Here is a 15,313-nt window from a genome sequence, read left to right as displayed (position 1 = left end):
GCCAACCACTCAGACCTTGCTCGCTGCTTCCACCTCACTTCTTCTTCCAGCAGAATATTGTCAAGCTCTTCCTCCACTCCTTTGACATGAGCAAAATTTATCTCCTCAACAGGTGCATTCAACATACCCCTCAATTTATCTTTCAATTCAGAAATATTCTTCTTAATATCCCCATTAGAGCTGTTGTTCCACCTTTTAAAAGCCATACTGCACCTTTTCAGCTTGCCGGAGATATCTTCCAACCTGCTACCATCATAGCTTTTAAACCATTCCTCCTTCACCACATTATCAAAATCTGATTTAAGAGTCCAAGCTTCCTCAAAATGAAACATGCTTCCTCTCTTCTTATTCCAATTGCTCGAGGCCTTCTCCTTCACCCCATTCAACACAATCGGTCTATGGTCAGATCCCCAGAAGTCTAGGTATTTGACTTCACAATCTGGGTACAAAGAACTCCACTCATTATTGACCACAAACCTATCTAACTTCTCTTTCATAATACCCGCACCCCTGTTACACCACCAGGTCACTTCTCCATCCTAACTACCAACATCAAACAGATTTCATTTGCTTAGGGCCTCCTGGAAATTCCTCATCAAAAAATCAGCTTTAGGAGCTCCCCCAAATTTTCTCCTCGGCCCTCAAGATTTCATTGAAATCTCCCCCACAAGTCTAGGTATTTAATTTCTGTTTTATTTAAAATGTATAATTATGTAAAACTATATATAGAAAAAAATTACATCCGTTTTGATATTAACAGTTGGAATTGAAAGATTTTAGGAGAATCAAAAATCATAAACGTTAACAAAATCAATTATTTGGAAACATAAAGTTATGAGAAATATATCAAGCTAAAATATACCCTTTAAAATCAACAATTTGAAAAATTTACCTTCTAAATCCAAATGTTGAAATTCGTTATTTTATGGATCATGTTTTGTTTTGATCTTTTATTATTTTCAATTTTTTTTTTCACAAATTCATTAATTTTGTATTCAATTAAAATAATTAAATTTATAAATTTACGCTTTTTTTATCAGAAATAGATCTACTCTATATTAATTATTAACGAAAATAGCAGGAGTTAATACATATTTTAAAATTTAAACCAAACAAACTACGGTCTGAGAAAAATTGGAGATTGGGACCTCCAAACTCATGCAATGGCCAACCCCTCACATGCTATGAAACTACATTGTTGAAATCAACTTGGGAAAATGTTCCTTATCTTTTCCCGCTAACAAGTAAAGTAGTTATATTTTCGACAAAAAAAAAAAACTAGCCTAAGGTAGGTAACAGTTAACTAACAAACTGTTAACATAAATCTAAAAAACTAACATAAAGCTAATATAAAGATAATTAATTAAGGTACTAAATATTATACAACGTGACATAATTGTGAAAATTAAAATCGAAAAAGTTCAAATTAAGTTAAAATAAGGGTTAATTACATATAAAATCACCACCTTTACACGAAATTGCAAAAATAACACGACCTTTAAAATGTGACAATTCAAGGCACCACCTTTCATTTCTTTTCAAAAATAGCACGGGCAGATTTTTAGAGGCGTTTTTACTGACGTGGCATGACACGTGGCACTCTCATTGGGTGTCCAAATCAGCAAAAAAATTTCTAAAAACGTGCCTGTGTTATTTTTAAAAAGAAATGAAAGGTGATGCCCTGAATTGCCACGTTTTAAAGGTCATGTTATTTTTGCAATTTCGTGTAAAGGTGGTGATTTTATATGTAATTAACCCTTAAAATAATAAGGAAATACACCAAGATGGGTCTATTTTAGTTATTGCGAAATAATAATTTAAGTTTATAAATTATTATTCGTTAAAACGGGTTCGAACGGGACTAAGGTAAAGTCTATAAATAAAAATAATAATTTATAAGTCCTGAGCTAATAATTTGAAACATTCCAGAAAACTCTAACCTACAAACATCATCACCTTTATCGTCTATCTTTCTCTCCTTGCACATCCATCACGGCGGTGAGTATAGTTTCACGATCTGACAACCGATTTCAAGTTTTCAAGTTCGATCCTCTAACTAACTCATGTAAGAACAAGGTAATACAATCGGTTTTGAATTCAGTTATATATTTAATCTGTTTTTTTATGTTTTACGAATGGATTATCATTTTATACGTTTATAGTTTAAAACTTAAGGATTTAAGCGTTTGATTTAGAGTTTTGGATACAGTTTTGAGTTAGAATTGATGCGAGTATGTCAGAATGGAATCCGATGTGCTTGAGGAGCCGGTTTCTACTCAAGGAGAAGAAACGTTTTGCTCGCTGAGCAGAAAAAACGTCTGCTCGAAAAGCAGATATGGAGTCTACTCGACGAGCAGACTCCACAAAGAAAAAGGGGACTATTCAAAACAGTCCCTAGCCAGCCCAAAGAGCAATGTTTCGGACCACAATCAAACCCTATTTCGCGATAATTTTCACTTAATCTTAAACAATGTAGCATGACGGAGGTGTAAAGATTGGTTTGTGAAAGGTTAAGCAAGATTTTAACCATAAAAATGGTTGATTTTGAAGGTTAAAAAATAATAATTTAGTAATGTAAATGAGTTATAAAAAGCAGTTGATTTTTAAGTTATACAAATTATTAACTATTTAATCAAATAAGATTTTGATTGATGCCAATATATTTTAAGGATAGAATCCTACGTTAGATACAACGGATTATCGAGCTACAAATTTGGCGAATCAAAGAAGTTTGACGGGAATTGACGGGAATGAATTTATTTTGAATTATTAGTCATTACTGTGAGTTTATATACATTTACTGTCGAATATTAATAACTTGCATTGCTTTGTCAAATGCTTTCTTTAAATTGCACTATTGCATTTAAATATTTTGAATCCTGATATAAATCTGATGAACGAGCTATCTATTGGGAAAAATAGAACGATTCTCAAACAAGAACAATCCCTCTCACTTCGTTCGAGCTCCATTCCATCGAACATAGGGTCGAGTGGCTACGCTCCTTCCTGCGCTGACGAATGATCCACTAGTACAACTATGTGTACACCAGTCATAATAATTTCAATACACATAAAGAATGAACAATAATAAACAAGTACGATGCCACATAAGAATATCCTATAAATTGTATCGATACAAGTTAACTCGGTGGAACTATCTCGAGACATGCATCAATTTGAGATATATCATGATCCAATTTCATAGATCGTGACCGACGGTAGGGTATGGGAGTGGTAGCTCTGAAACTGTAGCTAGTCTCGTGGATAACATATAACATACGAAATATTAATAAACCTGTATAAATCCAATGTTTGGAGACAACCGAGACACCAACCTAAATCTAGCATTTAAACAACAATATAATATAATGCTCGACTCTACTCAGAGACTTGAACAACATGGTCTAAGAGCTAAATAGTTTTGACATCTTCATATAAATAAAACAAGACCTCCAAAAGAAAGTAAAGATCGGAGATCAATCAGGTGCGCTCAAAAATCATAAACCTGAAAAATGGGAAAGCAACAGGCGTTAGATATACTGAGATGAGTTCATAATACTATTTACATTTATTTAGTGAAAAATCTTTATAACCATAAAACCCTTTTTATACTCATATATAAATCATTATGGAAAAGTATTGATCAATCCAAGAGTAGGTGAGACGAATCTCTACCGATTCCTAGATTAGGTTAGATATATATAAGCCGATCCCAAACTATGTCAGATATGAATCTTCTTATCCCTAAGTAGGCAAGACGTATCTATGCGGATCCTAGAGTACGGACCGGCGCACAAAGTCTCGATGATACCCATCGAGTAGCTCGTTTCAATCCAGATACATAATGATTTGAAAAACAGTTCGAAACTACGTATACAATATATATACAAAATATATAATTTACTTAATAAAACGGTAAATAATAATATAAATTCACGGCTTGCAAATCCCCAACACAGTCTGGCAAGCAACTAAGCCTTGTTTGACTCCAAAGCATGAGAAGTCGACGGGCCTAAGAAACAAGCCAAAAGTTAAAATCAACTTAACCCATAACTCTAAGAATACTAGACACTACATAGGACTAGCACAAAACCAACAAGTCAAGCATAAATCAAATTATAGTAATCATACATACTCACATAACCAAAGTCATACAAAAATTTAAATATTATTAACTTCCTACTTTGAAAATATAGCCATTTCAAATAACGTAGTTATAATCATAAGACTAAGCTTAACATCCCAAAGTAGTGAGTCAGCCAAGTTATCACAACTATCAAGCTCAACCTCACATGTAGGGCGATCCAAGTCTAACCCAACCCAATATTTTTCCAAAGTGTAAACCAAAATTCAGTAGTCTGGAACGTCATTTGACAAGTCATATAATTATTTGAAAAGCAATGTAACTCAATAGCTTAACCAAACCAACAAAAAATCAACATGCCCACAAGGTGTTTAGTAAAAGTCTCCAAAGGACAAACATACTTAAATAGGCCAAAATCCAACATACAATATCCCTAGCATGATTACTAATTATATTTGATATAACACAAGCCATAGCAAAACATTTATAATCCATTAACATGTTTTGCACAAAATTAAGCCAACAAAGCATTCGTAACACTTAGTCCGAAAACGGGTCTAAACACAAATCCAAACACACAAAATCAGATTACATACATTCTATAAACAATATTATCAAAGAAACTTATATCCTAAGTCATCACAAAGCATCGAATCCATAAACAAAGCATTTTAGCGTAAAACTAGCTAGTTTTGCGAATAAGCCAACACGTACCAAAACAAACACGATTCAATCTCCCAAAGTCATTTAGGTCATTAGTATATCATACATGCATTCAATATAATAAAACAATTCAGATCTAAACTCATGCCAACATCACTTAAACAATCAGTAACACAATCTCACTAGAAATTGCCTAAACATGCCAAACTAATCACACCAATCATTCATCAACTTGAATTAGGCAACCTTTGATTCTAAAAAATATAAACATCATTTAAATCATCCTAGAACAATAGGTACATTATCTCGAATCGTTCGTGTGGTCACAATGCTTATAATTCAACACTCCACGAACTTGCACAAAAAACATAAAGTTTAACAATCAAAGCAATCCCAACACTTAGCATCATTCCAAAACATGCTAGATTAGTGGTATATAACATACATACATATAATATTATGGAAAATCTTATCCAACAAAATATACAAATCATCAATTGAATCCACATCACAAAAAGCTAGAAATCGCCTAAATATTGCCTAATCATACCAATCCATTTTCAATCAATTAATATCATATTATAAACATACAATACACCATTTTAATCATACTAATTAGATTATAAATTTCAACCCAACATTCATATGGTTTTAATGATAGAAATCCCTAAATCATGAAAATCTACGCAAAAACACACAACAACGATTTCACAATTAAAATGATAGTGATAGAGGAACTCAAGTGGACCACTCAGAGTGAGGATTCAATGGGTAGCACACTCGTGTGGACGAGATTGACGTTGCCGTACTTTTGGCACTACAAGAATCATTGGGGCATCGACATATGTATTCTTCTTTGATTCCTAAATTTCCTAGTATACCTCTTTTGAAACATAATTAGTTCAACTACTTTTTTTTGACTTATTTACATGTCATACCTTTTTTTTTTTTACCTGAGGTATCTGTTTTAGAGTTTTAATTTCAAAAATACCTTTTTTAATTATTATTTTTACGTTTTGTCTTTCTTTTACAGATTTTTTAATATTTATTTTGTATTTTCTAGTGGTGTTTTTTTATAAAGTTTTTATGGTGTTTTTCCTATGATGTTTTTATAGTATTTTTTTGGTATATTTATGTTACTTTTATGGTGTATTTGTATGATTTTTTTAGTGTAAATGCACTATTAAAACACCATATATATATATATATATATATATATATATATATATATATATATATATATATATATATATATATAGTAAAACATAAATCAATTTGTTGTACGAAATCAGCAGCAAAAATATCATAAAAATACCGTATATACACTAGAAAAACAACATAAATATACTAAAAATAGATACACCATAAATATATTGCAAATACACTATAATCAACAAAAAACATATGACGATGATGAAACCATTGAAAAAAATGGAGACGATGAATCGACGATGAAACAACCAAAAGAAGGACAGCGACAGCAATGTTGTAGTCGCAGATCTAAAAAAAATTGCAGATCTGAGAAGTGGAGAAGAAAAATAAAATTGAGAAAAAAAGAGAGAGAGAAGAGAGTGCTAAAAAGGAAGCTCTAATTAATATGAGTTATTTTTGAAACTAGTTTTATGAAATATGATACCGAGTGAAGATATAGAAAGTTGGTCAAAATTGTTATAATTAAACTGTAAAAATACGGTATTGAGTAAATAATCACTATATATTTTGAGTTCCACTTACTTATAATTCCACGCCATGATTAATGGTAAATGACTTTAATATCCTCTATACATGTAATTAATTCCACAATTACTTTTTTCTTAATCATGACATTTTTTTAACTATTTAATTACGTATCTGTTTAGTGACCAACGTTTGATTTCAAATAAATAAATATATTTTTTACTCATTTTCATCTTTTTATTTCTAATCTTTTATTGACTTATTTATTCTATTTTTTTTCAATTGACAATTCAATATCAATATTTGTATAAAGATACTCACTTTTTAGACTTTGTAAATAACATCTTATGAGTGTAACAATAAAATGCGAAATAGGATACAATTGAGGCGATAAAATACGAAATAGAGTAAAATTGACAAGTTTTCAATATCAGGGTACGTAGGATCGAAAAGAGATATAAGGTCGGAGTTTTTTAAGATATTTGGCCATAACAATAATGTCGTTTCAAAAACGGAACTTAATCAAGTCTTCCAATTATAATATTCAATAAATTGAATAATTCAACACGTAAATTGTTGCTAAAAAGTATAGCCTCAATTTTTTTGTTTAAATTCTTATAGCCATAAATCTATTAAAGTAAAAATATCTATAGATCGATTGTGATTAGTTATAATGCTAAGTATTCTTTATGTTTATGTGAAAGAAACTCAAGAATATTTACTCATACGGTGTCGTTTTACGAGAGATGTGTGGTGTAGTATTCTTCATAAGTTGGATGTCATGTGAGTTTTCTAAGTTCTTTCGTTGTTTTTTATGTGCAAAGGAAATTATTTTGAGGGGTCCTTATTCCGAATTATGGTAGATGCTTTGGTTTCTGTGAAATTTGAAAGTATAAAAATAACAGAGTTTTTTCGGATAAAGCGATTTCTAAAGAGAATGCGAGCTTCAGCTTTTTTTCTCAAAAGTCGTAATAGGACTTTTTGTATCATATTTTCAGGATTGTAAACTCTTTTAACCATTTATCAAAATCGTAGTCTTTATTATACAACCATGTGTGTATCAGTTTTTATGTGAAAGCCATGAGTAGAAGTTTTTTTTACTATTTCTTGTGACTTAAAATACGTTCATAAAAAGAATAAAAATTATTTACAATTAAAAAGGGAGTGCAATGATAGCGGAGGCATAAACTATACATATACTTAATAATAATTAAAAAGAATATGCTAGTGTAGACACCTATTTTTCGGACAAGTAAAGAGTGATAAGGAACTGAATCGTCCAATGATGATTTCCAGAGAATCCGTCCGGGTGACGAGCTTTCGATTTGCTTGCTGGAATTTAAGCGAGCAAAGTCTGTGCACGATTGTGAACCTGGAGGATTAAAACGTAATTAGGCGTAAATAACCCATAAAAATCCAAAGAAATTGTAATTTAATTTTAGAAATTGGACTAATTGCAATATCTTAGAAGTTTATGGGCCAATTTGCAAGTTTGACGGACTGAAATTGACCATGACCAAACCTATAGGGCCCAAGGAACCTTTTTTAACACTTTCAGGCACCAAAATGTATTTTTAACACTCTTTTACCTAGCTAGCAAGTCTAAATCTGAGTTTAATTAGTTTAATAGTGTTTTTAGCTAATTCTAATTCCTTAAGACCTATCACTTCACACACTTTCACCCTAGAATATTTTAGAATATTCTAGGGAACCCTAGGTCATACCATTCCCCTATAAATACTACTGTTAGTCAGCTGGGTCAAGGATCAGACCAGAAACACAAAAAATCCTAGTATAGGCCGAATCCCTCTAGCATAATACACACACAAATCACATCGAATCCAGTCCTGAAACACCGAAGATCGCTTTGATTCTCCAAGAATGCAAGCCTCACAGACTTCAAACTGGATTCCGCATCCACTTCTATATGAAACGAGCCAAGAATTCATGCTGATATCTGAGGACCCTCTATATTCTCCGTATTTCTTTTTATGTATATTAGCTGAATATTTGTGAGCTAAGATGCATGATTAGGTTATTTTCACTATATTTGCCATAATTGCCAAATTATGTGGTTTTAAGAAATTGCCATGAAAATCGACGAAAAAGCATGTTAATAGCTAGATTAATATGTTTTGCATGTTTAAATTCAGAAACCCAGACAATATAATTGCTTAGAACGCATGTTTAGGTTAATTATAAACTTACTTGACATAATATGTTTACTTCAATAAGTGCTGTAATTTGGTAGTTGTGATGATGTAAGTACTCCTTACATATCGTATTTGATTCTTTTTTGTACATATATTCTCTGTATTGCTTTTTATGTATTCTATTTATATTTGCTAAATATTTGTAGCTAGGATGCATGATTAGGTTATTTTCACTATATTTGCCATAATTATCAAATTATGTGTTTTTATGAAATTGTCATGAAAATCAACGAAAAAGCATGTTAATAGCTAGATTAATATGTTTTGTATGTTTAAATCGAGAAACCCAGATATTATAATTGCTTAGAACGCATGTTTAGGTTAATTATAAGCCTATTTGACATAATATGTTTATTCAATAACTGATGCAATTCGCTAGTTGTGATGATGTAAATACTCCTTACATGTCGTATTTAGAATATTTGATTTTTTTGTGCCTTTTTTGCATGAAAAACGGGCTAAAAAACGAGCTGAAACGAGCTATAAACGCTCAAAAACGGATGCTGAAAAATATTGTTGTATGCTATCTCCGCATGCCGCCGCCAATCTGACCAGTGGCGCCGCCTGAACAAGGTGGCGCCGCCGCCACTTCATCCTGCCGGCGCCATGTTCGTCGTTCCTCAGCTTTTCCCAAATTCACTCCCGGATCTTCCAAACTTTTAGATGCGTTTCCAGACTCATCCGAATTCCGAATTAGGCTCAGTTTGATTCCAAAAATATTGTTTTAGTTGTAGGATTTGTTTGTAATAATAAATGGGCTTGACCTGATAGTTTTAGGGACTCGAAGCCCGCTATTGTAAACTGTCCAAACAACGAGCCCATTGAACCAGATCTGATCTGACCAACAGCTTCCAGATCGATTTATATATTCATCCAGACTCTGAATCAACTCCGGTTTGAACCAATGGATTTATACCGACAAGCCGGTAAACTTCCTTATTTTGACCGAGAGCCAGATCCAACCAGACCGACGGTCAAATCGAGCCGAGTGCCAGCCACTTCGAGTTACCAAGATTAAAAGGTATTTCTAACCTTGTATGTATATCCAACTGCCACTGAGCATGCCAACAATGTTTACCGCTTTCCAAAAACATTACAAATTAAATATTAACTGGTTAAAGGGCTAATCACCTAAAATTGGATCATTAATACAATTCCAGCCCATCACTTAGACATCGTAGGACTACCAAGAAAATGTAGTAATGGTTGTATAGGTTTTTAAAGACTCACCTAATAAAATCAATCAATCACACTTATACATCCGGTTTTAGGCTTTGTGCATGAAATCAATCCAGACCAGCTAGACATATGCCTATTTGCTAGAAACCTCTAAGGTTAGATGTATGCTTAGCAGTACCTGCTACTTGTCTCAAATGCCAGTCTACATCGAGTCATATGCGCGTGAAACATGTTTACTGCTTTCATACTTGTTTATTTACAGTTTTCATATCATGTGAACTGAATATACTGTTAAGATGAGATATAAAACGAACATGTCCGGTAAATAAAGCCGGTAACAGATAAGTCAGCACAAGAGTCTCGGAGAGGTTCAGGAACCATAGTCTTTGATCTGATGCACGATAGTCTTACCGGAGGCGAGTAAGGCTATCTATTCGGTTTAAAGGCTAGTTGAACTAGGTGCCAACTCTATTTTTCAAACCATTTTCAGATCGAAAAGTCAGCCATAAGCTTTGGGTGGGCGGCTTCCGAACCCAACTCCGCTCACAGCTAGTAATTTTCTCCAATTAAATTCTTTCAGGATTGTAAACTTACAGGTTTTTTTTACTTCTTCTTATTAGTTACTAATGTACAATTGATTCATAATAAAATATAATTATTTAAAATTAAAAAGGGAATGCGATGATAGTGGAGGCAAAAACTATACTTATATTAATATAAAAAAAAAGGAATATGCTTCTATTATATAATCTTGTCCTATTAAATTCTTTTATGCCCAATATTAAAATGCCTTCCCCTTTTCGATGATGAGAATAAGTGGCCCCTTTGTTTCAACAAAATACTAGAATACACATAATAATAACAACAATTTACACCTCATGTTACCGTTTACATATGAATGATTAAGTCTCATTAAAAAGACATCAAAATTTTAGGCAAAATTGAAGTATAAAGACACCCAATTTTGGTAAACATTCAGATTGTATCAATTAAACACGCTTTCCCATATTTGCTTCCTTACCATTCCAATCTTCCTAAATAACTTTCCCCTATTCTGTATATTTTCATTATCAAATCACTCATTTTTTTCCTCTTCAAGTTTCTTCTCTATATATAGACTAAACCAATTTGCTTTTATTATACACATCACTAAGTATTCTTATTATTTTCTTATATCAAAATGGCTTCTCTCTGGCTTATGTTCTCTCTGTTCGCTTGTTTTTATGTATCTTCTTCTATTGCATACACTTTTTACGTTGGTGGTAACGATGGTTGGGTGTTGAATCCGCATGAGAATTACAATCAATGGGCCGGAAGAAACCGATTTTCAGTCAATGATATTCTTGGTATGTTTTTTTTTGGTGATTTTGATCGGTTTTGGGTTTTGAGGTTATGATTATTTGCTGATTTTTTACTGTTTTTTTATGTTTGTGTGTTATTTTTTAGTGTTTAAGTTCAAGAACGGGACGGAATCGGTTTTGTTAGTGAGTAAAGATGATTACTACAATTGCAACACAAAGAATCCGATAAAGAGTTTGAATTCAGGGACTTCAGTATCGTTCAAATTTGATCGGTCTGGTCCGTTCTTTTTCATTACTGCAAATCAAGAAAATTGTCAAAAAGGACAGAAGTTGATCGTTGTTGTGTTGGCTATTAGACCTATTCCACCTAAAACTCCTACACCAACAGCGTCTCCATCACCAAAATCTCCGGCACCGGTTGCTAATCCTCCGTCGTCCTCCGGTTCTGCACCGACAGTTTCGCCTTCTTCACCTTCACCGATTGCTAAGACGCCATCTTTGGCTCCAGCTCCGTCATCTCCTCATGCAAAAGTTCCATCTTCAGCCCCAGTACCAGCACTGTCACCAAACTCTCCGCCTGCAAAGTCTCCGGCTTCAGCTCCGGTGCCTGTTGCTTCGCCAACTCCATCGGCAACAAAAGGTCCTGTTGCTTCGCCAACTCCATCGGCAACAAAAGGTCCTGTTGCTTCGCCAACTCCATCGGCAACAAAGGGTCCTGTTGCTTCGCCAACTCCATCGGCAACATCTCCATCTGCAACGTCTCCATCGGCAACGTCTCCATCACCAGCAGGAACAGTAGAGAGTCCGGCTCCGGTTACTTCTGAGTCGCCACAACCGCCGGAAACAACATCTCCGGCTTCATCTCCGGATAATGGTAAGGCATCGGACGTCAATGCTCCAGCTCCGACTAAATCTGGTTCATGGAATTTGAGTCCTTCAATGGCGATTGTCACTGTTCTTGTGGGTGTTTTTACACTTACTGTTTGAGTTTCTTGGGCTTGGGGTTTGTGAATTTTTGTTTGATGTTTTAAGGTTTTGTTGGTATTTTTAGGATTTATTGGTTGGATTTTTATTTTATTTTATGGTTCTAAATATTTGTGGACTAATAAAAAAATTATATGGTTTCTTTGATCAGATTTATGAATAACTTTTTAATTTTAAAGAGTGAAAATAAATAAAATTTAAGGTTCTTAGATATGCAAATACTATATAATAATTAATTTTGTTTTAATTCACCGTATAAAATATCAGTAATCATCATTAATTTGCTTGGAATAATATATTTTCTCCTTCTCATTTAAGAAGGAATGAATATATTTTTCACCAAATTCAATAAAAATATTATAACATTTTATTTATATTTCATAATTAGTAGAATCACATATAATACTAATAATCTATATATATATATATATATATATATATATTGTAAATTATATTTGGTGCATATTTAAAATGACTAAAGATATACTATCCCTCTGTTCCAATAAAATTGGCCACTTTGAGAATTTTTTTTTTCCCAAAACTCTTGTCCACTTTCAAAAAGTAACTAACTTTTATACTTTTTTTTTGATAAAAAAGGATGATATATTATTAACTCAAATCAAAAGCGACAACAGCTGTAAGAAATTCAGGAAATGAACTAAACCATTCCTGATGACCTGACAAGGAACGGGCATAATGCGCAAGAACGTGCGCAGCCTGATTCGCAGATCGCCTTACAAAAACAAAATTCAAATTATGAAACTGCTTCGCTAGATCAACACAATTTAAAATCAAAAAATCCGACTCCATGTTACTATGATTTCTGATAGCTAAAATCACCTCTAAAGCGTCAGACTCTATCTCGATCTTCTGAGCACCCTTAACCCAGCTCAACGCCTCTCTAATAGCCATAATCTCCGCCACTCTTGGCTCAAAGTTCCCCATGAAATTGACTGCCCTTGCCTGAACTAACACCCCTGCACTTTTCCTGACCGTTATTCCAACTCCAACCGAACGGCCATCCCTCTTGCATGAAGCATCAACATTGATTTTCAGGACACCATCTGCTGGCTTAACCCAGGACACCTTTCCATCTTCTTTTTTCATACTGACCTCATCAGCAACAAGAATAGTTTCCCGGGCTTTTCTCCACGAAACAAGCTGATTTCCTGCTGCGTTCAAAACTTCCTCCACTGACAGCTTCTTCTCCGACCAGACTATGCTATTCCTATTATTCCATATCTGCCAACAAATCACGCTAACAAGACAAGCATCTTCGTCTTCCATCCCACGCAGCCATGACTTGACCCATTCAGCAAAACTAAACCCGGTAAAAACTGAAAAACTCAACCCTGACTTCCTCCAACATTCTTTGGCAAATTGACAAGAAATGAAAAGATGATTTGCTGATTCCTCCTCACTCCCACATACTGAACATGCAGCGTAAATAAATACCTTCTTTGTGGCGAGCACATCACATGTCGGCAAGAAACCTGAGCACGCCCTCCATAAGAAATTGCGAATGTGCATGGGAACATGCAGACGCCATATTAAGTTCCACAAATCATTAATCACGCTACCATCTTCTCCTCTAATCAACCTATAACTTTTGACCGAATAATTTCCCTTCTTCTCAGGAAGCCAAAACCAGCTATCAGGAACATCACGAATACTCAAAGGAACTCTGAAAATAGATGCCGCAACTTCTTCAGAGAAAAGATCTAAAATCAGCCCCACATCCCACTCTTTTGTTTGCTCCATCATAAGCTGATTTACACAAGCCTCTTTATGAATTACAGGAACCGCATCAGCCACAAAGCCTGACCCCTGCTCGCACAGCCATGGCGCATTCCCAATCTTCGTATTTCTCCCATCCCCTATCCTTATTCTCGCACCACACTTCATCACCCGTTGCGACTCGAAAATACTCCTCCATACGTAACTAAGATTTGAGCCTAGTTTTGCATTCAAGAAAGAGACACTGGGGAAATACTTTGCTTTAAACACCCTAGCCATAAGAGTATTTTGCATAGAAATTAGTCTCCAAGCTTGCTTACCCAGCATAGCCACATTAAAATCCCGAATTTTCTTAAAACCCAATCCGCCATACTTCTTAGGAACACAAAGTCTATCCCAACTTGCCCAATTTATTCCTTTCTTCTCTACTTGATTTCTTCCCCACCAATAAGAATTCATCATCCTCTCGACTTCGTCGCAAAGCCCCATAGGAATTAAGAACACATTCATGATATAATTAGGAATCGCTTGATATAATTAGTAACTAACTTTTACACTTAATTTCTCTATATTATCCCTATTTAAAAACTACTAATGAGTCAATTGAAAGTGGATCCTACATTAAATAGGGGTATGACAAGAAAAGTAAGAAAATTTTACAATACCAATAAACAATAATTGTTTTTCTTAAACTGTGTGATAAAGGCAAAGTGGACAACTCTATTGAGACGGAGGGAGTAAAAGTTAACGGTCAATATAAACTGATGAAACATTCAAAAACAAAATGTGTTCTTTTTTTAACTTTTGTTACGAATAATATATATAAAGGATATAGAAAGTGGCAAAAGATAAAATTTTAATTTTTTGCACAAAAACGCACATTTTAAATGGTACACTAAAATTTACAATCCAAAAAAATGGCTAAAAAGATCAGAGATGTGTATAATTTTAGCACCACCAAATTTATCATACTCATTGGATAATTTAAAATATTATTTTAAATCAATGAGTTATAGTTTAGATTCTTATTCTGCTGATTGAATTAAATTTTTTATAAACGCCAACTATTTTTCTGTCTTCAAAATAATAGAAAACTATTTAATTGATAACTATATATAAATCTTTTTATGAATTAAATATAAAATATTTGAAGATGGTTTTATGAAAATGATTATAATATGGTTGAGATTGATTGAAGGCGGCTTCTATTCATTTCTAAAATTTAGTCTAACTTAAAACAGAACAAAAATAAGGTACACGTTTGCAACAAACATCCAGTCCCCACTATATGCTTTACCTTGTAGGCGTGCCGCGTGCCCACTTGCTTTTTATTGATACAAATAATATGTTTTAGAATTTAAATGGACCACTACATTAGCTATTACAAAATACTATTCATTAATTTTATTAGTAGTCTAATGATAATTAAAAGTATTCGCTTCATACATTTTGAAAACTAAAAGACTAATTAAAAA

The 15,313-nt window shown here is 33.5% G+C and overlaps 1 protein-coding gene across 1 annotated transcript; it reads left to right on the top strand.

The window, feature by feature from the left end:
• The first annotated feature begins 10,729 nt into the window (after positions 1–10,729).
• Positions 10,730–12,251, top strand: LOC126670212 (early nodulin-like protein 3). The gene is made up of 2 exons (XM_050363889.2): positions 10,730–11,162; positions 11,263–12,251. The coding sequence occupies exons 1-2, from the start codon at positions 10,997–10,999 to the stop codon at positions 12,102–12,104; spliced, it is 1,008 nt and encodes a 335-aa protein (XP_050219846.1). The 5' UTR covers positions 10,730–10,996; the 3' UTR covers positions 12,105–12,251.
• Positions 12,252–15,313: the final 3,062 nt, after the last annotated feature.

The sequence above is a fragment of the Mercurialis annua genome, linkage group LG2 (assembly GCF_937616625.2).
Source record: "Mercurialis annua linkage group LG2, ddMerAnnu1.2, whole genome shotgun sequence".
Classification (NCBI taxonomy): Eukaryota; Viridiplantae; Streptophyta; class Magnoliopsida; order Malpighiales; family Euphorbiaceae; genus Mercurialis; species Mercurialis annua.
The sequence above is the reverse complement of the archived record's forward strand: the minus strand, read 5'-3'. Positions and strand labels throughout refer to the sequence as shown.